The 23771-nt window shown below is 41.8% G+C and overlaps 1 protein-coding gene across 2 annotated transcripts in view; it reads right to left on the bottom strand.

The window, feature by feature from the left end:
• Positions 1–23771, bottom strand: part of ARSB (arylsulfatase B) — a 102942-nt gene that overhangs the window by 41909 nt on the left and 37262 nt on the right. For both annotated transcript variants that reach the window (XM_084833400.1, XM_084833402.1), the window contains exons 5-6: positions 12299–12542; positions 8657–8727 (exon numbers count right to left, since the gene is read on the bottom strand). In XM_084833400.1, the coding sequence (XP_084689526.1) occupies positions 8657–8727; positions 12299–12542 (315 nt within the window). The remainder of the gene's footprint in view (positions 1–8656; positions 8728–12298; positions 12543–23771) is intronic.

Here is a 23771-nt window from a genome sequence, read left to right as displayed (position 1 = left end):
GGGAAGATATATCCAACTGAATGCAGAGTTCCAGAGAATAGCAAGGAGAGACAAGAAGGCCTTCTTAAATGAACAATGCAAAGAAATCAAGGAAAACAATAGAATGGGAAAGACTAGAGATCTCATCAAGAAAATCGGAGATCTCAAGGGAACATTTTGTGCAAAGATGGGCATGATAAAGGACAAAGAAGGCAGGGACCTAACAGAAACAGATGAGATTAAGAAGAGGTGGAAAGAATACACAGAAGAACTATACAGGAAAGATCTGAATGTCCCTGATAGCCATGATAGTGCGGTCACTGAACTTGAGCCGGACATCCTAGAGAGTGAAGTCAAGTGGGCCTTGGGAAACATTACTAACAACAAAGCTAGCGGAGATGACAGTATTCCAGCTGAGCTTTTTAAAATCCTAAAAGATGATGCTGTTAAAGTGCTGCACTCAATATGCCAACACATTTGGAACACTCAACAGTGGCCACAAGACAGGAAAAGGTCAGTTTACATTCCAATTCCAAAGAAGGGCAAAGAGTGTTCAAACTACTGCACAATTGCGCTCATTTCACATGCCAACAAGGTTATGCTCAAAATCCTACAAGCTAGGCTTCAGCAGCATGTGAACCGAGAACTACCGGAAGTACTAGCGAGGTTTTGAAGAGGCAGAGGAACTAGAGATCAAATCGCCAACATTCGCTGGATCATGGACAAAGCAAGAGAAAATGTCTATTTCTGCTTCACTGACTACGCCAAAGCCTTTGATTGTGTGGATCACAACAAACTCTGGCAAATTTTTAAAGAGATGGGAGTACCAGACCACCTTACCTGTCTCCTGAGAAACCTGTACGAGGGTCAAGAAGCAACAGTAAGAACCGGACATGGAACAACCGATTGGTTCAAAATTGGGAAAGAAGTATGACAAGGCTGTATATTGTCGCCCTGCTTATTTAATTTATATGCAGAGTACATCATGAGAAATGCTGGGTTGGATGATTTATATGGACTGTAGCCATGAAATTAAAAGACACTTGCTCCTTGGCAGGAAAGCTATGGCACACCTAGACAGCATAGTAAGAAGCAGAGACATCACCTTGCCGACAAAAGTTCGTATAATCAAAGCTATGGTTTTCCCAGTAGTAACATATGGCTGTGAGAGCTGGACTATAAGGAAGGCTGAGCGCCGAAGAATTGATGCCTTCGAACTGTGGTGCTGAAGAAGACTCTTACGAGACCCCTGGACTGCAAGGAGGTCCAATCAGTCCATCCTAAAGGAAATCAACCCTGACTGCCCATTGGAAGGACAGATACTGAAGCTGAAGCTCAAATATTTTGGCCACCTAATGCGAAGAGAAAAGTCACTGGAAAAGACCCTGATGCTGGGAAAGATTGAAGGCAAAAGGAGAAGGGGATGGCAGAGGATGAGATGGCTAGAAAGCATCACCGATGCAATTAATATGAACTTGAGCACACTCCAGGAGAGAGTGGAGGACAGGAAGGCCTGGCGTGCTATGGTCCATGGGGTCACTAAGAGTCGGACAAGACTTAACGACTGAACAATTAATTTTGGCAGTTTTTAGTACAATGCCTGAAGTAATGGCCTTATAGATGTTAAGGGTAGTAACACAGATTTTGATCAAACTGACTCAGACCAAATAATAGATTCATTTTACTATGCTTCTTAATGTCTTTGTTTTGGATCTATGCCTTTTAGATCAAATATGTTCAGATTCAATTCACTATAATCAATAGACACACAGGTCACTATATCTCTCATTTTTCATGTGCGGAATGTATAGAATTGCGAATGATAACAGAAGTCCCTTACCCAGAAATCTCCATGTATCAGCACATCTCTTGAGTTGGGAAGTCAACCCTTCGAAGCATTTGATAAAAACCTACCATTTGTTCTCTTCAAATAGATAAGAATAACTTTTTCTTGCAAAGGTTTTTAATGCCCCTTGTTTTATTCATGAATTAAAATGGCAGATAAAGAAGTATATTGTCAGATTCTGATTAACAACCCTCAGTTCCAACTTGGGTTCAGTTACTTTCATGACATCATTCAATTCAGATTCTGAAAAATAAAACTGCCTATAATAGAATACAGAGTTTCAGCACTCCTGTGCGACAGGCCATCTAGCAATGACTGCGTGGTCAGGAATATGTTTGGTTTAGCAGTTAAGGGAATTCTGACTCAGAGCCAGTTGGTTTTTAATTCAGCTGAATCACTGAAACTTGATGAAATGCCATAAGACTATCTAAAAGAAAGCAGATCCTTCACAATGGAAAAGCTGACGTCACCCTCACAGCTGCCAAGCCATCAATAACTTGGGAGAGTTGCTTTTTAAAGGAAGGATGCAAAGTTATAACAAATGTGTGTGATATGTACATTTTGCAATATTTTTTCCAGTGCACGTAAGTGCACTTAATTTGAAACATATAAGTATTATGTGACTTTATTCCTCTATATGGTCAATTCAATTAACATATTCATTAGGGAATAGTGAGCTTTTTCTTTAATTCAGTGTTCTGACTGAAATTGTGTGTGAAAAGATTAAACGGGAAGGCAGGAGAATCTGCGAATGTAGATGATCAATTAAAAAAAAATCACTGCAGTGTCTAGACCTTGGTTTCTATTCAGAGAGGCACTGTGTTGAGTCTCTGGTGGACTAACGTATGAAAAAACTATAGCATGTGTTTACCAGGGCTTATTTCCTCCAGAACTCTGTTACAGTGAATCCCAGTAAGACATTTTTAAACTTTAAAAAGTGGTTTGGCACAGGCTGTTAAAGAGAGAAAAAATGAGTCCCAGTAAACCCCAGTGTGCATATGGATCTATTGCAAGCACATTGCTGGATCACTACTATCATGTTGCATGACACTCCTGCACAGTTCCTGTTCATTTCAGAGGTTCTTGCACAGGAGAACTTCCCAGTGGACTGTGTCCTGGTTTTGTTTCCAATATGTTACAAGGATGCCAGTTCAAATAAACTGTTGTCCAAATGTAAATTACAGCCACCTACATCACAGGCGCACAATTGTTTTGGTTTGGAGGATCACACTGGGAGGTTCCAGGGTGCCGCACACAAACACAGATGCTTGAACACAGAGATGAGGAAGGGCTTCTCTTGCTAGTACTGGCTAGAGAAACTCCAGACAGTGCTGCTGCCCTGGCAGATGCAGGGTGGTCTGGCAAGTCGCCAGAAAACATTATGAACTTTTCTCTATCTTCTTCATAAACAGTGAAATTACATACTATGGACATGTAAAGTGTGATCAAAAAGGTATTGCAGCTGCATATCTACCCCCCCCACACACACACATTTATACATATATTTGCATACAACTTCAGTTAAAAATGTATGTTGAAAAATTAGCACAGAAACATCTGGGAACATCAGCAGTAGCAACTCTGTGTAGCCAAGTTTAAATCTCACCCTGGCAGTAATTGGCCCAATGTATCTAATGTAGGGATGCGCAGACTTTAGCCTTGCAGGACCTACATGGCTGGCTCGGGAATGCTAGGAATTGTAGGACTTTTTTTCCATCTAAACATGCATAGGATTGCATCTTAACTGGTTTTTCTGCAGTCATTTTTTCAGTTCGAAATTGCCTTCCCCCAAGCTCCTTTTTCCTCCCATGGGGTGGGGGGTAGGGAGGAAGGTTAGTGGAGCAGCTATGGCTGGACCTCAGGGCCAAAGTCCAGGTCCTCCTACCACAAGCCCCCCCCCCCCAAATGGCCCCCCAGACAGTGGCAGATGATGGGGCAGAGACAAACAGACCCAGGTGCTGGCTGGCATGGGCATGCTTGGCTTTTCTTTCTTTCTTTCTTTCTTTCTTTCTTTCTTTCTTTATTTATTTATTTATTTATTTATTTTTCCTTCCTTCCTTCCTTCCTTCCTTCCTTCCTTCCTTCCTTGCTCTTTTGCAAAAAGCCACTTTGGCCCTTTGTAGAATGATCTGCTGTTGCTACTACAATTTTAAAAGGCAAGAAAATGACTTGCCATGATAAGCCCTTAAGTGTTCCCTTTTCCTATTTCCAAAACAAGGTGAACTGTTTCAGTATACAGAGGCCAGTCTCAACATCCTTGACTCATTGTTGTTCATATCTTGACTAAGCATTTTTGATGCTATTACGTCCTTTCTTCACCTCCACCCTGCTCCTCTGAAACATCTGAGGAAAGAGTGCAAGTTATTCCAGACGAAGCTAGTATTCTTTATCCTCACTAACATTTGCCCCAGATCTATCATTTTCTGTGGTTAGCTAGAATTTACATGTAGGCGGGTAGCTAAATACTTTTCGGCTCAAATCATCTTTCTTCAAGAAATCTGCCATTGCAACTATAGTAGACATATATGTACTGAGGCAGATATTTTGGGTGCCTGGAAAAACATTAACCTATTCAGTAGTTGTTTTGCCTATAATCTGAAAATAGGTTGACTATTTTGAACGTTATGGGAGCAAAGCCTGTTTCTTACAGCCTTCACTTTAATAGCTGTTGCTATTTTATTTTCCACAGAATTTTTTAACCTGACAAATTATCATGATTGAAATTAGAAAATGAAGAACAAAATGCAAAGCAACTGGTCCCTTCGACTTTCAGCTAAAGCAGGGGTGCAGAACCTCAGGCCCAGAGGCCAAATCTGACCCTCCTGGGGTCCCAATCCAGCCCTCTATATGGCCATGCCCGTTTCCCCTGGCCCGACCCCCTTTCCCCCTACCACCAATCATTTGGTGGCTTGCTTAGTTACTGGCAGTAAGAGCTTTACGTTACAGTACGCTGGTATTTTTAGTCCCTGCCTCTTTTACCTTTGGCTCTGTCCACCACTGGTATGTGGTCCCCAAGAGCTTCTCCAAAACCAAATTCGGCTGTTGGGCTGAAAGAGGGTGAACGTCCCTGAGCTAGGGTAACCACCTAAAGCTTTTGATCCATCAAATGGAATGCAGCCCACCAGCCATGTATGATGGCATAGAGGGAGTTTGATAAACTTGCGGGGGGGGGGGTATTTGTCTGGGACTGCAGCAGTGGAGACTGGCAGACCCCAATGCATACATAGCTGGTGGGCAGCATCTGGCTTAGAAGGTTACAAGTCTAGGGAGATCTTTGCAGATAAATTTTCGAGTCCTAAGAGAAGTTGCACAGATACTTAGAAAAAGAAATACGTTAATGCACAGGGCACAAACTAATAGGTTTTGATGACATTTTGAAGTACTGTTGCTTCACATATCCAATAGGAGAAATCATGTGAACAGACTGAACTGCACACATGTTTCCCAGTACTAAAAAGGCTGATCCAGAACAGATTTTGTTCAACACTCTCAAATGTCTGTTTGGTCAGAGGACTGAATCAAAGCTTCCATTCCCTTTGGTCAAGCAGATGATGACTGGTGTTGAACACTATCTGTCCTAGATTAGCTTTTCTTAGCCCAGGGAAATGCATGCATAGCATCCATCTGTAACACTATTTTCTTCCCCCAGGATTGGGGATCCATAGCTAGTAAAATAATTACCTCTGGCAGTTTTGATGTCTGCAATGCACATGAAAATTTACTTAGAGAAGAACTGGCAAATAATGCAGGTAATTCCTATAAATATTTCTGTTGATATAATTTCAGAAGCTAATCTATTATATGAGTCTCAGGCCTGGCTGCTCCTATATACTTCTGCAAAAAGAAAAAATGACAAAAGATGGTCTAGGTAGCAGATGCAAGAAACTCTGGAGGAAAAGGATGTCAGTAGGATGAACAGATAAAGGATGAAGCTTTTTTGTAATGATGTGGTGGTTCTTCTCTCCCCTCCCCCCAGTGACAATGGCTCTGGAAAGAGATATGTATGTCATTAATACAACAGCTTATGTTATGTTGGGATATGCTATATTGCTCAAACTGGGGGGCAGGGAGGACCCTCCTCTCCAGTTATCCCTACATCAAACTGTTAAGAAATGTGTATAGTTTGCAGTATATACACTGGAAAAAATAAGTAAACTTGGGCATTGTTGAATCAATGTCAAGAGCAAATGTCTGATCTTAAGAGACTCCACTGAGCACTTCAGAGACACTCAATTATGCAGTGGCATATTATCATGGCCACCTCAGCTGGGTTCAACTAGCACCACAGAAAATGAATTCCAGAAGAGTCACTGCTTTGGAGAGTGACGATCATAAGAGGAGGCAGTAGGGCTGCATCAATCAGCATAGCATTCCTTTGAGAGAAGTTGGCACAGCCAGGCCTCGAATCAGCCAGCTCTCATGTGCCGCTGTCACCCACAAGAAGTACTGAGTCAGCCAACAATAGAATATGCACGCATGCTGCTTCTGTACAGAGAAAAAGCCACTTGCAAACAGCTGTTCTGTGCAGGATTCACTTCTAAAAAATTAGTTTAGTTTCTAAAAAGCTAGATAGTGGGGCTAAACACTTCCTGAAGGCTTAGGAACTTTTCCTCTTTAATCCCAGAGGTATGGGATCATAGCAGTTCAGTAGCAAAGGAAATGCACTTTACACATACCTATAGGTATGTTCTCATGTACTTGTGGGAGCCCTGGTGCTGAAAACTGGTTTGTGGGCTGAGCCCTGGTGAAGTCTCAGTCAAATTAGGCTCTGCATAAGGAATTTCATCCACCTACCACAATGACTTCTGAGTAGTGAATTAGCTACATAGCACATCACCTGTATAAACTGACTATCCTCTGTGGGGCAGGCCTGCTTTAATTTACTAGAGGAAAGGGCAAATGCCTTGTCTATGTGAGCCATATATTGAAAGGTGCTTCAGTATTAACATGAGTCCGCATGGATTATCGTATCTATGATAGGCTAGAGATATGGTTTGAAGGAAATCCATGTAGCAACCTTGCTGAAACAAAGTAGATCTGGATGGGAGAGTCACTGGTGGAAACTTTATATATGCCACCTTGAGTTCTACTGAAGAAAGATGGGATATAAATAAGGTTAATAAAATATGGAAAAGTTTAGAACAAGTCATTTCTATACCATCCGATACCAAAAGCTCTCTGGATGGTTCACAACATAGTAAAACATAATATAAAACTTTTAACGTACAAGAGTTTAAAACAGTCTGAAACAGTTAAAAATAATTAACAATAAAACTATCGGGACCTGATAAAAAACTAACATTAAAAAGCCCATCATATGCCAGGGAGTAGAGGAAAGTCTTAAACTGGTGTTGAAAAGATGACAAAGTCTGTGCTGGGCAGATGTCAGTAGGAAGAGTATTCCACAATCAGGGGACCACCACCGAAAAGGTGTTGTTATCTTCCAAACCTCCCTTGGATGAGGCTCTCGAAAGAGGCCTCAAATGTTAATTGTAGTCTGTGGGTACGTTCATACCAGGAGAGGCACTCCATCACACACAACTCATCTCGCAGCTGCCTCCATTTTCTCAGGAGCAACAGCTTTCACACAAAACCCATTTTATGGGGTCCCTGAACAATATGGCACAAAAAGAACCCAGAGAAGTCCCTGTATACCCAAGAGCAGGCCTGTATAGCGCATGGCTTCCATGGTATGCCAGCTAGTCCACCTGGTGCTTTGTAAAACATTTTGCACCACCGGGATGACCAAAACAAATGCCTGGAACACAATGTATGGCTTGGGAGGTAGAATGCTTTTGTCCTGGCCAAGAGCCACAACAGTCTTTCCACACACATACCCCCCTCCCACACACACACTTGCTTGTTCTCTGAGCCACTTGCCTGCCACTGCTTCAGATAAGAGGACATTAAAGAATCAGGAGTTCTGGCTCCCATGTAGTGCAATTCCCAATTCAGCTACCCCCTCCTTCCTCTCTCATCTTCACTTCCTGAACTTCCAGTTTTGTAGAAGGGGAAGGGTGAAAGGAACTGTGCAAGGCAGCAGAGTCATAAAGCCTGGGAACCCTGCGAGGAGGGCTGCCATCTGTGGTTTTGGACACCTCTTTGTTATTACATAGTAATTTCATTAAGGAACTTAGAGTGTAAAAAAGAGCATATTCCAATGAAATTTTTCTTAAAACAATCCCCATATTGAAAAGCTTAGTCTCTGGCAACAAATAAAACAAAAACAAAAAATAGCTGCAGAGAGTTGTAAAACAGACAGCATTTAGTGGAGAAGCAGAATTGGCAAAACTTCCCATCTCATGTGATTACAGCTGAAAAGCAACCATGGGATTTAGAACTTCATAGCCATGTATGAACTAATTCTTCCCACACCATCTATATCCCTCCATCTGCAAGGTCAACAATGGAGCTTTATTATACATGAAGCAACATATGGGTGTACACACAGCTATTAGAAGATCACCACCACTTCTCAGTGCTGGAGGCAGTTTGGTCTCTGGCATGATGCCTTACTATGTACCTGAAGCATGTGGTTGTCTGTCAACAGCTCCATGCTCTGGACTACATTATGGTTTACATATGAGTGACGTTGGAGCACAAGAGAATGCAACAGACTCTAGGAATGATTTAGAGGGTAGTTAACTGTGCACTGTAGATGAGATCACTGCAACACCTTATGTCAAAGTGGCAGAATGGCAGGCGTCCAGCCTTATTTCAATTCTCCACTTAGAGCAAAATAAAACTTACCTGGCAAGGGAAAATTCCCCCCCTGGCCTTAAGGTGATCTCTTAAGTCTTTAAGAGTTCCAGCAATTAATGACAGACTCACATGGTGATGGATCCACGAAAATTGGGTCTATGTTATGAAGCAGCTCCTTTCTGGGTGATGGTTTTCCTTCACTAGAACAAAAGTTATCAGGGGGAAAAGCCATTACATTCCCTTCTACAGTTTAAAAGAACCATATGCCTACTCTTTCAATGCTTTCTTTTGTGATCCTTTCAAGAAACGAAAGTTTGTTAACATGCTGCTCAAATTGAGTGCAGAATATTGGGTGCCCTCTATTTGCACTGGGAAATCAGTACCTCGGTTTCTTTTATTTCGTTATTTTAGGATGTGTACTTTGTTTTTCCTTAAACAAAGTGAAAACTCAAAGGGATTTACACCAATATCTATAAAATACAACTTGTCAATACAAAATATTTAGAAGATATTTTAAAACACAACAATACTGAAAGTCAAACAAGCATAAAAATACCAGTCAAGTTAATCTTAGAATGCCTGCCTAAACTAAAAATGTTTTCACTAGTTTTCTGACTGACTGAAGGGAGGAGCTCAGGAGGCCTCTTTTTGGCAAGAATTCTAAAGTGCAGTGCCATCACTGAGAAGACCTTATCTATGGTGGCAGATTTTTCTTTATGGGTATACAGAGCATGAATCAGGACCTCTCTTATATATCTTAATTCATGGGGGGACTGAAGTGGAAGGTACTTCACAATGTACCTGGCTCTTTAGCTATTTAGGGCTTATACAAGTTTATCATTAGTACCTTGATTTAGCACATAAACTAACAGGCAGTCAGTGCAATAAATAGAAGACATAATTAAATGCCCGCAGAGATCTGCCTCCATCAAGAGGTGAGCAGCAGCATTTTACATTAGTTAAAATTCATTCATTCATTCATTCATTCATTCATTCATGTATTTATTTATTACATTTATATCCCGCCTTTTTTCCTCCTTAAGGAACCCAAGGCAGCGTACATGGTCCTCCTCCTCCTCCATTTTATCCTCACAACAACAAGCCTGTGAGGTGGGTTGGGCTGAGAGTCTGTGACTGGCCCAAAGTCACCCGGTGAGCTTCCACGGCTGAGTGGGGACTAGAACCCGGATCTCCCGGCTCCCAGTCCAACACTCTAGCCACTACACCACACTAGCTCTCCAAACACAAATTTCCAAACACTTTATGTATTTATTTATTTGCTTGCTTGCTTTAAAAAAAAGATTTATAAGCTGTCTTTTAAAGAAAACCCTCCAAAGATGGCATACAAAACTTAAAAACACAAAACACAATAAAACTATGATAAAAACAACACCATCCATATCCGATTCTGCCAAAACTATGGCATCTAAGTCAGCACAGATGTGAGCAACTTCATTTGAAAATGTACAGAAAATTTGTCACATTGGGCCTTCAAGCCTTCTAGCTCTTGCACACCAGAGCCTAACACCAAGAAAACCCTTCGCCACCCAAAAAAGTTTCGCCGGATGACAATGAGCAGACACAATGGTGGCAGAGAAGCAAGGGCAGCCCCATATGATTTGGGCCCGATATATGCGAGATTATATTTTTATTCCCTTTTGGGGAAACTGAGTGTTATGGCTGCAACTTTATCAAGACTGCTTTGTCCAACCAGAATTCTGGTTGGTCTACAGAACTTAGGAAAGTTCACAGGATCATGATGCTGGACCATTCCAATGGCTCATGAAGTGCAATCCTTTGTTCTAACCTAGAAAGATACTCACTACCAAAAGCATCTGTAGAGATGCCTGTCCAACCAGATAAAATAATAAAAACATCACCCCAGGCAGGCAAAAATAATTTAAATAGCTCTAATAGAAAGCTATTGTAGGTAACTGATGCATGACAGAATCAAGAAAGGAGGAGACTGCGGTCAATTTCGTGTACTCTGCCTGTTGCTATATATAATAATAGTTGCAGATATTTTCCTTCCTCGGGGTGTGTGTGTGTGTGTGTGTGTGTGTGTGTCTATCAATAATTCTATATGCACAATACATATATCACACTTTTAAAACCCAGGCTGCTTAATCCAATCTATTAAAATCCCAGCTATTATCATTTCCGCTAAATATACCAACTGAAACAAAGACTGCAAATCACCTTTGGTGTTGCTGATAGCTTAATTATGCAATTATCACCTCTCTCCAACTTGTTTACTTTGTGATATTGAAAACCAGTTACTTTTCAACCATGCCAGAATGTATCTGGTTACATTGTTCACACAAAACAACCAGCACTCTGGGGAATCTGGGTTACATTGCAAAGAAATAGGTAGTACAATAGGGGAAATTTAGAAGGCAAAAGCGTCGTCATGAATGATTAGAATTAATCAGACTATCGGAAGAAATGGTTTTGATGGATGACACACTGGACATGCATGAATTTGTCCATTGTAAGTAGTTGGATTATCACTCTGTTAAACGAATCCACTCAGAGCAGCAAATATCCAAGTATTTCTCAAGACCTTCTCATGATTTATATGGATTTTTGAATATAAGAAAATAAACAAGGTACCATACAAAGCATTTGCTCCTTGATGAAACTTAATCGAGCTTGGTTGCCTAGCTCTTTTCAGTTACCCCCTGCATGCTGCCTGCCACACTCTTGAACCCTTCCCCCGCACCTTCTCTTGGGTAGAGACTTCAGGGACCATAGCTTGGCATCTGAGCATCTGCATGTCCCAGGTTCAATCCCAGACATCTCCAGTGAAAGGATCTTAGGTAGCAGATGACAGGAACTATTTCTTTCCCAAAGACCTTGAAGAGATGCGGCCAGACAACACTGGGCTAGATGGACAAATAGTGTGACCTGGATTACAGCATCTTCCTGTGTCCCTAACTCTGTTCTGTCACCTTCTTTCCTTGCCTACCAATTATCCATTTGGAAGGCTCTGAAAGTGCTACTTCACTCTTAGGTCTCTAAATTAGAGTCTCTGTGCAGCCTGTAAGTTCCTTATATTAGGTTAAATCCAAAGGTGCATGAACAAACGGTCACTCGTGCACTGGGATTTCCCATTTGCAAAGCCCCCTATGTGCCCCCCAATCTGCACCAGAGGGTCCCCAATCCTCTGCAGCACATTTGGGGTGTGTGCAAGGGGCTGCAGCGGGGAGAGGAAATCTGTTCCACCAGTGGTTTCTGTTCTGCTGGTGGGTAGCCTGCGTTGAATGCAACCCATTGAAACTGAGGCAATTAAATGTCAGGTGTATGATGGTTTAGTTGTGGTTGCCAATGATGTGCTCACCACATTCAGATGCTTCATAAAGGATGTTTTCATACACATAATGGTAATTTGGCATATATAATTTCTGGCTTTCACACATTTATTTTTCAAGACACAAACCATTTCCCAAAGCTTTCTCTGTTTAAAAGTGCTACTATATGTAAGTAATATTGCTTCATCTTCCCTACCCCAATTTCTGCTACTTGTCAGTCTTTTGCTAACCACCACTTTTGCTTTAACATCATGTTAAATTCCCATTGTCAAGCACAGGCTATTTGGGCTGCTTTTAATAAATTCATTTTATCTATCTCGTCACATTTTAAAACACATTTAAGATGCACACTTTTTAAAAAATCTGATGGTTATAGATTTTAGCCTCACAAAATTCACTACAGAGGATAATGTCTTATTAAAGCAGAATTCTGTTTCAAATGTTTTATTGCAGAAATTACCTGAGTGTTTTCCATATATCAAAGCCATCTAAAGGCTTGGTGCCATTTGTACTTCCTCCAGCAAGCTTCACCAGGGTCGGCAGCCAGTCAGAAATGTGGATAAGGGCATGACTTTCCACTCCTTTCTCTTTCAGTAAAGGGCTTGCAACAAATCCAACGCCTCTCACTCCGCCTTCCCACAACGTCCACTTTCTTCCTCTTAATGGCCAGTTATTTCCACCTCCCATAGTTTGGCCACCATTATCTGAAACATATTTAATAAGTACAAAGAGAACCTGGTAATATATTCATGGTATATACATATGTCATTCTTTAGATAAATTTTTTATTAGACATATATCAGAGAAACCTTTGCGAGGAAGGAGTAGAGGGCTGCCTCTTAATGGGAAGAGCCCATAACTCAGTGGCTGCATTCACGTATAACACTAAGCCATGTTTTGTTGTTTGAGCCATGAATTGTCTTGCAAACAAGCAAACAAATTGTTTCCCCTATTTCTGGTTTGTTTCTCTCATGCCCATTTTGCCAGCCTTCAGTGTGGTTTCATTTTCAGCCTGCTCTTACCAGACACCTCTGTTTCGGGGTGGATAGCAGCACAAACAAACCACGGATAATCCACAGTTCTGGGCTCAGACACCGCGACAAGCCATATTTTAAACAAGCCAGACTTCATAGTCAACAATGAACCAAGGCTTCTAGTTTTGGTTTGTAGCTGATTAACAAACCATGGTTTGTTGGGATAGGTTCAGACAAAAAGACAAGCCAGATTTCAACAGACCACAACATGGCTTAATGTTATGTGTGGACCAGGCCAGTGTTAGAGCATATGCTTTCATGGAGAAGATTTGAGGCTCAATGTCCAGCATCTCCAGTTAAAGAATCAGCAGGAATAATCCCTGCTCAAAACCTCAGAAAACTGCCGCCAGTCAGAATAGACATTGACCTGGTTCATGTGACACAGCAGCTCATAGAGGGTTAATCTCTCAGGGGTTGTTGTATTGTGAAAACCAGCTGGTGGGGGTTATTTGAGGATTAAACAACCCTTGCATAGCCCCCAGTTGGGGTTGCATATTCATAATGGTGGCTGGCATGTGCCACAGCTACTCAAGGGTAAATGAACCATCAATGGACTGTCGTGTACATCAGTCTTTAATGGGCTTTCATGTTGTGTGAACAGAACTGGACCAATATTGGGTTTGATGGACCAATGGTCTGATTCAGCAAAAGGCAGCTTCATTCTGCAAGATAAAGTCCTTCCAATAATTTGGATTCATAAAATAAAACAATATATCATTCTTCATAACATGCTCCAACCAACATACTAATTCACTGTGAAGTTAAATAAGGAAAAAAACATGAACACGTCTTTAAATCTTACAGCAAAAGCAATGGACAATTAATTTTTCACATCAAGATACACATTCCCTATCTTTTTTATAAGGGATCCTATTAAGAGCATTTTGCTTTTAATTGTGACTTGCATCCTACTGTGGAAGTATTCTACCTAATGCATGCCTCTTTGTTCCTTTGTTTTCAAGTTACATCAACAGCAGCAAATGCAGTTTTCTTTTGTTAACTAAAAAAGCCCCATTCTATAATTACTTCTTTCCCCTTGCAATTTCACGTTCATTAAATAGGGAAGGTACATTATTTTGTTCTGATGTGGGTGAGCTACAATATTAATCATTAAAAACCTTTTAATTGATTTATCTAATTTTAATTGACTAAAAAGGTGCTTCCAATTAATGTTTTTATACAAGATCTTGAGCTGCCTGAGGCAACCAGCCAAGCAGACCCCCCAGCCTCCTCCTCTTCTAGCCACCCTGGCTTGCCTTTTGTGATTGTTTTAATTGCTGCCTTAGCAGTAGCAGCGTATGTAACCTCTGGACTTCTGTGGCCTTCTCATGTGTCAATACCAAGCTATGAGGAAGGAGGCCTTCCTCAGAGCAAGACATTGTGGGTGAGGTAGCCCCAGAAAGCACCTATCCTACTGTGACTTTGTGCAATGGTGCCAAATACTGTTTAACATAACTTTAAAGTTAAAGTTACTTTTAAAGTAACTTTTGTAAGTATTTGCTGCTATCACAGCAAAGCAGTGGTGGCTTAAGTCTCTCCAGGGCCACATCACACACAAGGATTTGCACTGAGAAAAAAGACCCCGTCCTCAAGAGTGAGTGAGGCATGGAGTGGGCACCATGGGAGCCCCACTGCCACTTTTGGGAGCAGCAAATGCTACAGCAGCAAAAGCAGCAGTGGTAAGAACATAAGAGCCATGCTGTATCAGACCAAAGACCTATCTAATCTAACATTCTGTTTTCATAGTGGCCAACCTGATGCTTATAGGAAGCCCACAACAGGGCATGAATGCAAAAGCACCTTCTCACTCATGTCCCCCAGCAACTGGTATTCAGAGTCATATGACCTCTGATAGAGGGGGTAATATATAACCATTATGACTAGTAGCATTGATAGCCTTATCCTCCATGAGGACAATGGGTGGGCAGGCAGGTAGAAGCTGCCACAGCAGCTGGCTAGGGAGCCAGCTATGTTCACAATGGTGTCAATGACAGGCAGCCCTGTAGGCGGTGGATGGGGATGCATGATTTGCCCTGCCTCCCAACCCAACACCTGAGCCATAAGAGCATAAGAAGAGCTATGCTGGATCAGACCAAGGGTCCATCTAGTCCAGCATTCTGCTCACACAGTGGCTGACCAGCTGTCGATGGGAAACCTACAAGCATAAGTGCAACCCTCCCACCCATGCTCCCCAGGAATGGATGTACATAGACTTACTGCCTCTGATATTGGAGGTAGCATATAGGCATCAGGCCTAGTAGCCATAGATAGCCTTCTCCTCCAGGCATTTGTCTAACCCACTTTTAAACCCATCCAAATTGGTGGCCATCACTATATCCTGTGGTAGCGAATTCCACAGTTTGGCTATGTGCTGTGTGAAGAAATACTGCCTTTTATTTGTCCTGAATCTCCCACCAATCAGCTTCATGGGATGACCCGGGGTTCTAGTATTACAGTCAGGGCCAGAAATATTGGAACAAGGATAACTGTTTTGGCAGTTGGCCTCTGTACACCATCACATTGAAGTTGAAAGGAAACACACCCAGATGGGAGTGAAGTCAGGACTTTCAGCTGTAATTCAAGCGGTTGGACAAAAGTGGGGCACTAACCATTCAGGAAGTACAGCCAATGGCATACACACACACACATCGTTCGTGGCTCATATGTAATGGAACAAACCAACAGTATTTCAAACTTAAGGATCGCCTTTAATACCTGGATGAAAATCCTTTGCAGTCAATGACTGCCTGAAGTCTGGAACCCATGGATATGACCAAATGCTGAGTTTCCTGCCTCGAGATGCTTTGCCAGGCCTTTACTGCAGCTGCCTTCAGCTGCTGCTTGTTTGTGGGTCTATCTGCCTTCAGTCTTGTCTTCAGTAAGTGAAAAGCATGCTCTATTGGGTTGAGATCAGGTGACTGACTTGGCCATTGAAGAACATCCCACTTCTTTGCCTTGAGAAACTCTGGGGTAGCTTTTGCTGTATGTTTTGGGTCATTATCCATCTGCAATATGAAGCAGCGTCCTATCAGTTTGGCAGCATTCGGCTGAATCTGAGCAGAAAGTATAGCCCTATACACCTCAGAATTCATCCTGCTGCTTTTATCAGCGGTCAGGTCATCAATAAACACCAGTGACCCGGCTCCATTGGCAGCCATACATGCCCATGCCATAACACTGCCTCCACCATGTTTGACAGATGGTGTGGTATGCTTTGGATCATGAGCTGTTCCTTTCCTTCTCCATACTTTTCTCTTCCCATCATTCTGGTACAAGTTAATCTTGGTTTCATCAGTCCAACGAATCTTATTCCAGAACTGGGCAGGCTTTTTTTAGGTGTTTGCTGGCAAAGGCTAATCTGGCCTGTCTGTTCTTGAGCATTACCAGTGGTTTGCACCTTGTTGTGAAGCCTCTGTATTTACATTCATAAAGCCATCTCTTGACTGTAGATGTTGACAATGACATGCCTACCTCCGCAAGAGTGTTCTTGACCTGGCTAGATGTTGTGAAAGGGTTCTTCTTCACCATGAGCAGAATTCTGCGGTCATCCACTTTAGTTGTCTTCCGTGGTCTTCCAGGCCTTTTGCTGTTGCTGAGCTTGCCAGTTAATGCCTTCTTTTTCAGGATGTTCCAAACTGTTGTATTGGCCACTCCCACTGTTTTTGCTCTCTCTCTGATGGGTTTATGTTGTTTCTTCAGCCTAATGATGGCCTCCTTCACTCGCATGGACACCTCTTTGGACCTCATGTTGGGAGTTCCAGTGAACAGCTACCAAATGCAAATGTAACACTCAGAACCACCTCCAGGCCTTTTATCTGCTTGATTGGTCATGGGGTACCCAGGAAACACACCACACCTGGCCATGCAGCTGCTTGTCAGCCATTCCTTCCATTACTTATGAGCCACCAACAATGGGGGGGGAGGTGTATGCCACTGGCTGTACTCCCTGAATGGGTAGTGTCCCACTTTTGTCAAACCCCTTGAATTGCAGCTGAAAGTCCTGACCGCTCCCATCTGGGTGTGTTTCCTTTCAACTTCAATGTGGTGGTATACAGAGGCCAACTGCCGAAACAGTTATCCTTGTTCCAATATTTCTGGCCCTGACTGTGAGAAGGAGAAAAATATCTCCCTATCCACTTTCTCCACATCACGCATAATTTTGTAGACCTCTATCATGTCTCCCCTTACCCTCCTTTTTTTCAAGCTAAACAATCCCAGCTGTTGTAACTTTCCCTCATAGGGGAGCTGCTCCAGCCTCTTGATCATTGTAGTTGCCCTTTCCTGCACTTATGTGGCTCATGGTGGGGCTAGCCCTGAAAGATACACCCAGAGGCTTTCCCAGTGGCTGGTTCATAAAACTACCCCTCCAAATGTGTCATTTTATGACTTATGGACTGGCTTCAGAGGGCCAGGAGATTTTAATACATTTTACATAGCTTTAAAAAGGGTGTTTATTTCCCCCAATTCTATTGTTACACCAGCTGCTCCTTAGGGAATTAATAGCTTAGACATTTAAATGAACAAATAGATAACCAAGTAATTGTGTGACCAGTTATATGCGCACATTAAATCAAATGCTTTGAAACATGAACATTCAAGGGGTAAAGACTGCAAACAACTAAGAAAACTTATTCCAGTGGCTCCCATAAACTCTGGTAACTTCAGGCCTCACCATTTCGCTATCACTATTAAAATCTCTCATACAGAATTCACTGCAAAACTTGCGTTGGCAGGGTAGAGTTTGTGGCTTTTCAGTACTGATGTCTGTGTTCTAGACTGCATGCCAAATTGTAGATCAGCTGCAAACCAGCAGTCCCTTTCAGATCAACATGCTCAATGTGGTCATCATCAACACAGTTCTGAAATTCCCTCTCCCCACCCCTCCAATAATCTAATGCAAGGTTCTCAATCCTTAGGGAACACATAGGCAAAAAACCCATTACATTACCAGCTCTAATTTTGAGATTTTGCCATATTTTCAGGGCTTGTAACACATTTGTAACATTTTGTCTGAACCAAAAATGTTAAGAGATAGAAGTTCCAATCATGGATCTACATCATCTTATATACTATGGCCAGCTATGCTTGTTCTGTGCGTAGAACAGGTAGCATTTTTTAAACAGCTACTTTGGAGGTCCACCTTTTCAGTATCTTAACCAGGAGCCTGAAGTTGGCTTCCAAGACCCTACAACTATATTTAACAGTGCTGCTGATGTCAACCATGACTTTTTTATTTTAACAGCAGCAATAATGGCTTCAACTGGAGAATAAACCCAGGAGATATCACCCAAATGCTATTTGGTACAAATTTAGTAAAAATCAATGGGGTTGCATGGTAGCAATGCTTTGTGGAAAACAAGCTGCAATCCAAAATGACTTATCCCCAGCAGTCCTATAGTCATTCATAGCAGTATATACGCAACCTTCAGCATATAAAAAGATGGCGCCTAAATGACTATCTGTATATTGACCAAAGGCATTTGAGGCAGAAAGGTTTATAGTGCTTCAGTTGTATCATCTTTACTTTAATGGTTATCAAACTCTCCTCTGCCCTTTCTCCCTTGTTGACTCTCCATCCCCAAACACCTGTGTAATGAGATTACCCTCTATTCTTTCAACCCTCTTAAACCCACCTCCTCCATGGTACAAAGCTTTGTCTCACCCCTAAGCCTTCTGACAAAAATCTCCATCAAGCAAACATTCCAAATGATATAATTGTAAGAAGCAGACTTAAATAAATTATGCCACTTTTGTTTTGGATGATTCATAGATGTACCTGTTTTCTCATCACTTGGTGGTTCCCAGCTGACGAGTGCACTGCCTCCATTGAGAAGTACTATGCTTGATATCAAGCGATATGAAAATTCTGTTGGTGGCAATTAAACTTGATGGCTGAGATACACATACAAACCATCACTTGATGAGTTAAGTGATGAATATGTATGTGCAAGCTAGTCAGTAGTCTTCTGATAGACAGTCTACAGGTCCCCATCCGGTGGCTGTAATAGTTGTGGCTGAACCTCATAAAGGCAAGAGCTTCTGGGCTGGATCCAGATTAAGTTAGTTGCACTTACACCCCTTTGAAATTAACTTGAAAGTCACCCATGACTTAAGTCTCTTTTTATTTCAATGGGAACTAGGCCTGGATCCAACCCTAAGTGTATGGGGAAGGGTCATAGCTCACTGGTAGAGCACAAGCTCTTCATACAAAAGATCCCACGTTCAACCCTTGTTATCTCCAAGTAGGGAGCATATCTGAAACCTTGGAGACCAACTGCCAGACAGTGTAGACAATATTTAGCTAGATGGATGAATGGTCTGACTTGGTATAAGGCAGCTTCCTACGGCTCCATACCAATGGAAATGTCAGTAAGCACATGGAGCATTTCCACTTCATAGAAAATAGTCCAGCATGCACAGGACTATTATGGCCCCCGTGTGAATCACGCTTAATGCCGTTTCAGGGCTTGCTGGAAGTGCAAGCGTATCTCAAGCGGCAAGTACAGATAACAGGGCAGATAAACATGAATAATTCCATTTTGCTTTGTCAACCAGATTGACATAATTCCTTTTGATCGGGCTCCTTAGATCTTTGGGAGATTAATCCATTTGTGCTTCAAGCTCTTGTTCCAATCTCCTCCAGGATATTTTCAAACGAACTCATAAATTTGATACTTGCAAGGAAAGTATATCCTGCTACAGGTACAAAATTACAAGTCTATCCAAAGCAGACACAGTTTCACATTTCTATCATGTATCAGTTTAGGGAAAGAACTCTTAAGTGTCAAGCAGTTTCTGTGCATGCAATTACTGAATGCATACATGTGTAAATAAAGATAGAGTGAACACTTCTGCAATGAAGTTCCACTCTTCTGGAGTGGAATTAGTATTTCGTCAACGGGCCTTTTTCAAGCTTAGACGAAAAATATGTGACATATATTAGGCTGCATGCTGAAAACACAACCAGAGGCTGGATAACTAAAATAATACAACAATCAACTTTCTCCCATTTCAGTCCCTTTCTCTCATTCCTTTCACTTCCTCCAAACCTACGGAATATGATTAAATATCTGCCTTGCTAGTGGGAATCCTCTTCCTTCCCTCCAACTTTCACCTAAGAGCAATCACTTTCTTTTTATTTCCTCTACAAAAAGGCACTGAAGATGGAAAATCAGACAAGTTTATTTGGAATTCTGGCTGAAAATCATCAATCATTTACTTTAGACAGATGCTCCTCATGTTCATAGACCTGCTTCAGGATTGTTTGATTAGTACAAGGCTTTTGAGAATCATGACTTATTAACATTTTAATTCTCAGCACTAAAATTCATTTATTGTAGGCTTGTGAACTTTGATTGCCCCTTTAAATTATACCATATTTCTTCCCCCAACCCCAAGATAGCATGTATTCCTTTAACACTCTTTCATATCTTTCCTTTACTAAGTGTTTGCCTCTAATCAAAAAGAGTTTTAAAAAACATATAGGGTTGGATCCAGATTAAAGCTGGATCACTTGGTCTGGTGGACATGGACTTCCCCAACCCTTCCTCACAGCTGCCCCTCCAGCCCCCTGAAAATGCTACACAGAGAGGGTCAGGGAACCCTGCGGAATAAGGTGAGCTGTGGCATGGGGTGGAGGGGGGAATCCTCCCAAATTGGGCAGATGGACCTTCCGTAAGCTCCTTCCTCTCAAGGAAGGCAGAACCTGGATCCAGCCCATAATTTGTAACCAGGTTATGATGTCTTTCCAAAGCTCTTATATGAATTGATAAAGAAGACAGGCAGGTCTGTTTCTGTTTGCCTCTATTCTGAAGTTTTGCCAGGTACCCAGTGTCCTCCTGGTACAGTGAGTGCATTTTATTTATTTATTTAAAGTATTTTATCCCAGCCAAAACGGTTCCTAAAATGGCTTACAATCAATCAGAAAATAACACAGTCCCTGTCCGCAGGCTTGCAATCTAAAAAAAGACATAACACACAAGAAGAAAAGGATGGGGAGGAAAGAGTGCGTGGAATTGAAAGCCAGTGTGGTGCAGTGTTGGACTGGGACATGGGAGACCTGGGCTCTAGTTCCCACTCAGCCATAAAGCTCACTGGGTGATTTTGGGCTAGTCTCTCAGCTTGACCTTCCTCACAGGGTTGTTGTGAGGATAAACAGGAGAGGAGGATGATCAGGTATGCTGCCTTGGGCTCCTAGAGGGAAGGCGAGATTTAAAGTTAACAAATAAATGAAAATAAAAATTGCAGGAGAAACAATGATAACTAGTATAAACTTACTTATCACTGCGGATGTCTGTTAAGAACCACAAGGTAGTAAAATCATGAATGCTTGACCGGGAATAAATCAACCTGGATAACTCAGTAATAATTTAAAAAACTAATAAGCCAATGGCACACACATACATGGATAAATATAGGCATTAACCTAAATAAGAATATCCAGATGTGCATATTTAAAGCTAAGCACCTTAAAAACCACAAACTGAAAGTTTAAATGGGTTTCTAAACTGGACTGCAGATATTCTTTCTTTCTTTCTCACCATAACATAAAACAATATACCCGAAGAAAGGTTTTACACAAAGAATAGCTGATGGTCAAGATGTCATTCATTGCATAATGAATGGCATCTTGATATTCTACACAAGATTCAAAATGACAGACCATAATAAAATGTCAATGATAGCAGGTAAGAACTCTTCAAAGGCCCTCTAAAGAACTTGAAGTATGTCTACTTTCATTAGGAAAGCAAGCCATGGTTAGCTATGTCACCGTTGTGTGTATTGACATAATCCCCATGAATTCTTCACTGTGGGCCTCTGAAGTAATTTGATCCTATGCCCTGTTATTTGAAATACAAACAGCAATTCTAAGCTTCCCTTCACAGCGGCAGTAGAACATAGGCAGAGCTGTATACACTGTGCTTAAAAAAAAAGAGGAAAAAGCAAAAGGTTACTTATCAAGTAAATCCAAATTCTGTGCCAAGATCAGTTGAATTTGGGTACCTGTATTATGCAAGTGAAACAATTTTGCTTAACTGCTTATTTAGCTCATTCTACCCATTGCTATTATAAATGTAAGAAATGCCTTGCTGGATAATACCAAAGTCCATCTTAGTGCAGCATTCTTTATCCCAAAAGTGGTCAAAATGAGATGGATCTGCAAGCTTACAGCAAGATTAGCATGACGGTGACTACTGGAGTTTGTCCCTAGCATCTGGTAACATGGGAAATATGCTGCCATTGAACACAGCAGTCCACTAGGTTATTAGGGCTAACAGCCATTGACAGATTCTCCATGCATCGGTCTAAACATCTAACCAACTGACCATCATCACCTTCTGTGGTAGTGAAACCCGTAAGTTAACTATGCATTTATGGTGGCTTTACTTTGGACTGGAGGTGCCTTTCTAGTGCAAGTAGAGCCCTATTCATGTGTTCTTCGGAAAATGTGAGTACACAAAGTGGGGACAGGAATGGGGCCACATGCGCTGTCCCCCCGCCAACATCCCTGTGTTCCAGGCCCTGCCTCCTCATATCCCGACCTCACCATGTGATTGGGGAATGAAGGGGTGGGGGAGGCATGCGTGGCCCTGGTCCCAGTTTGAGCCCTCATGTGTTCCAAGGAATGACCTTCAGATCCATCCAGCTCTACAGTACTATGTTGAATGAGCATGCAGACGGGTTTTCTTAGTGATTTCAAGAGTTCCTGTTTTAATAAGAAGCTAAGAAATATTTTTATTTTAATAAATAAAATAACAGAAGTTACAAAAAAACTATTTCTTCTGCTTTGGCTATTCCAAGAATAAGAGTTCCTGATGCATTAGTTCTGTCAGCTGAGTGTAATTCAGTACAAACGATGTGCACACAATGTTCAGGGGAAAATATGGTGAATAATAATCATGCTAACTCAGAGAGCTGACTTTCTCAGCCAGGATAAAAGACTATGGTAAGATTACTACACTTCATAAAATTGAAATTGAAAAGCCATTAATAAACTTTTTGAGCAGAAAGTATCGTCCTTAAAATAAAATAAATCCTTAATGTTCTCCTGTGATGGAAAGGAATTAGGTTTAACATGAGGGATCCTCAGGATTAACAAATGATACATGTGCCCCAGTCCTAAATACATTGGCTAGGATCCAGCAGGCACAAAAATGCTGCTTATGCAATTCCACATGAAAGTACACAAACCTTCACGTGGGTTATGCACAGCTAGTTCTGTGAAAATAAGCTTCTGCATGCATGCAAAAGTATTTTCTGAATGCAACTTAATTTTCCTCAAGCTGCATTCTTGTGCAAGATGCTTGTGTGAGGCAACTAGCTATTCTACATATATAGACCCATTTTTGAACGTGGAAGACCTGCAGATGGCAACCAGCTTCTGGGAAGGAATCATAGAATAGTAGGGTTGGAAGGGGCCTACAAGGCCATCGAGTCCAACCCCCTGCTCAATGCAGGAATCCAAGTCAGAGCATCCCTGAAAGATGGCTGTCCAGCCTCGTCTTGAACGCCTCCAGTGTGGGAGAGCCCACCACCTCCCCACGTAATTGGTTCCATTGTCGTATTGCTCTTACAGTCAGGAAGTTTTTCCTGATGTTCAGACGGAATCTGGCTTCCTGTAACTTGAGCCCATTATTCCGTGTCCTGCACTCTGGGATGATCAAGAAGAGATCCTGGCCTTCTTCTCTGTGACAACCTTTCAAGTACTTGAAGAGTGCTATCATATCTCCCCTCAGTCTTCTCTTCTCAAGGCTAAACATGCCCAGTTCTTTCAGTCTCTCTTCATAGGGATTTGTTTCCAGTCCCCTGATCATCTTTGTTGCCCTCCTCTGAACCCTCTCCAGTTTGTCTGCATCCTTCTTAAAGTGTGGTGCCCAGAACTGGACACAGTACTCCAGA

Source organism: Heloderma suspectum, chromosome 2 (assembly GCF_057233095.1).
Source record: "Heloderma suspectum isolate Gila_16-S chromosome 2, 16-S_ref, whole genome shotgun sequence".
NCBI classification, from domain to species: Eukaryota; Metazoa; Chordata; class Lepidosauria; order Squamata; family Helodermatidae; genus Heloderma; species Heloderma suspectum.
This window is presented reverse-complemented; position numbering and strand designations above follow the sequence as displayed.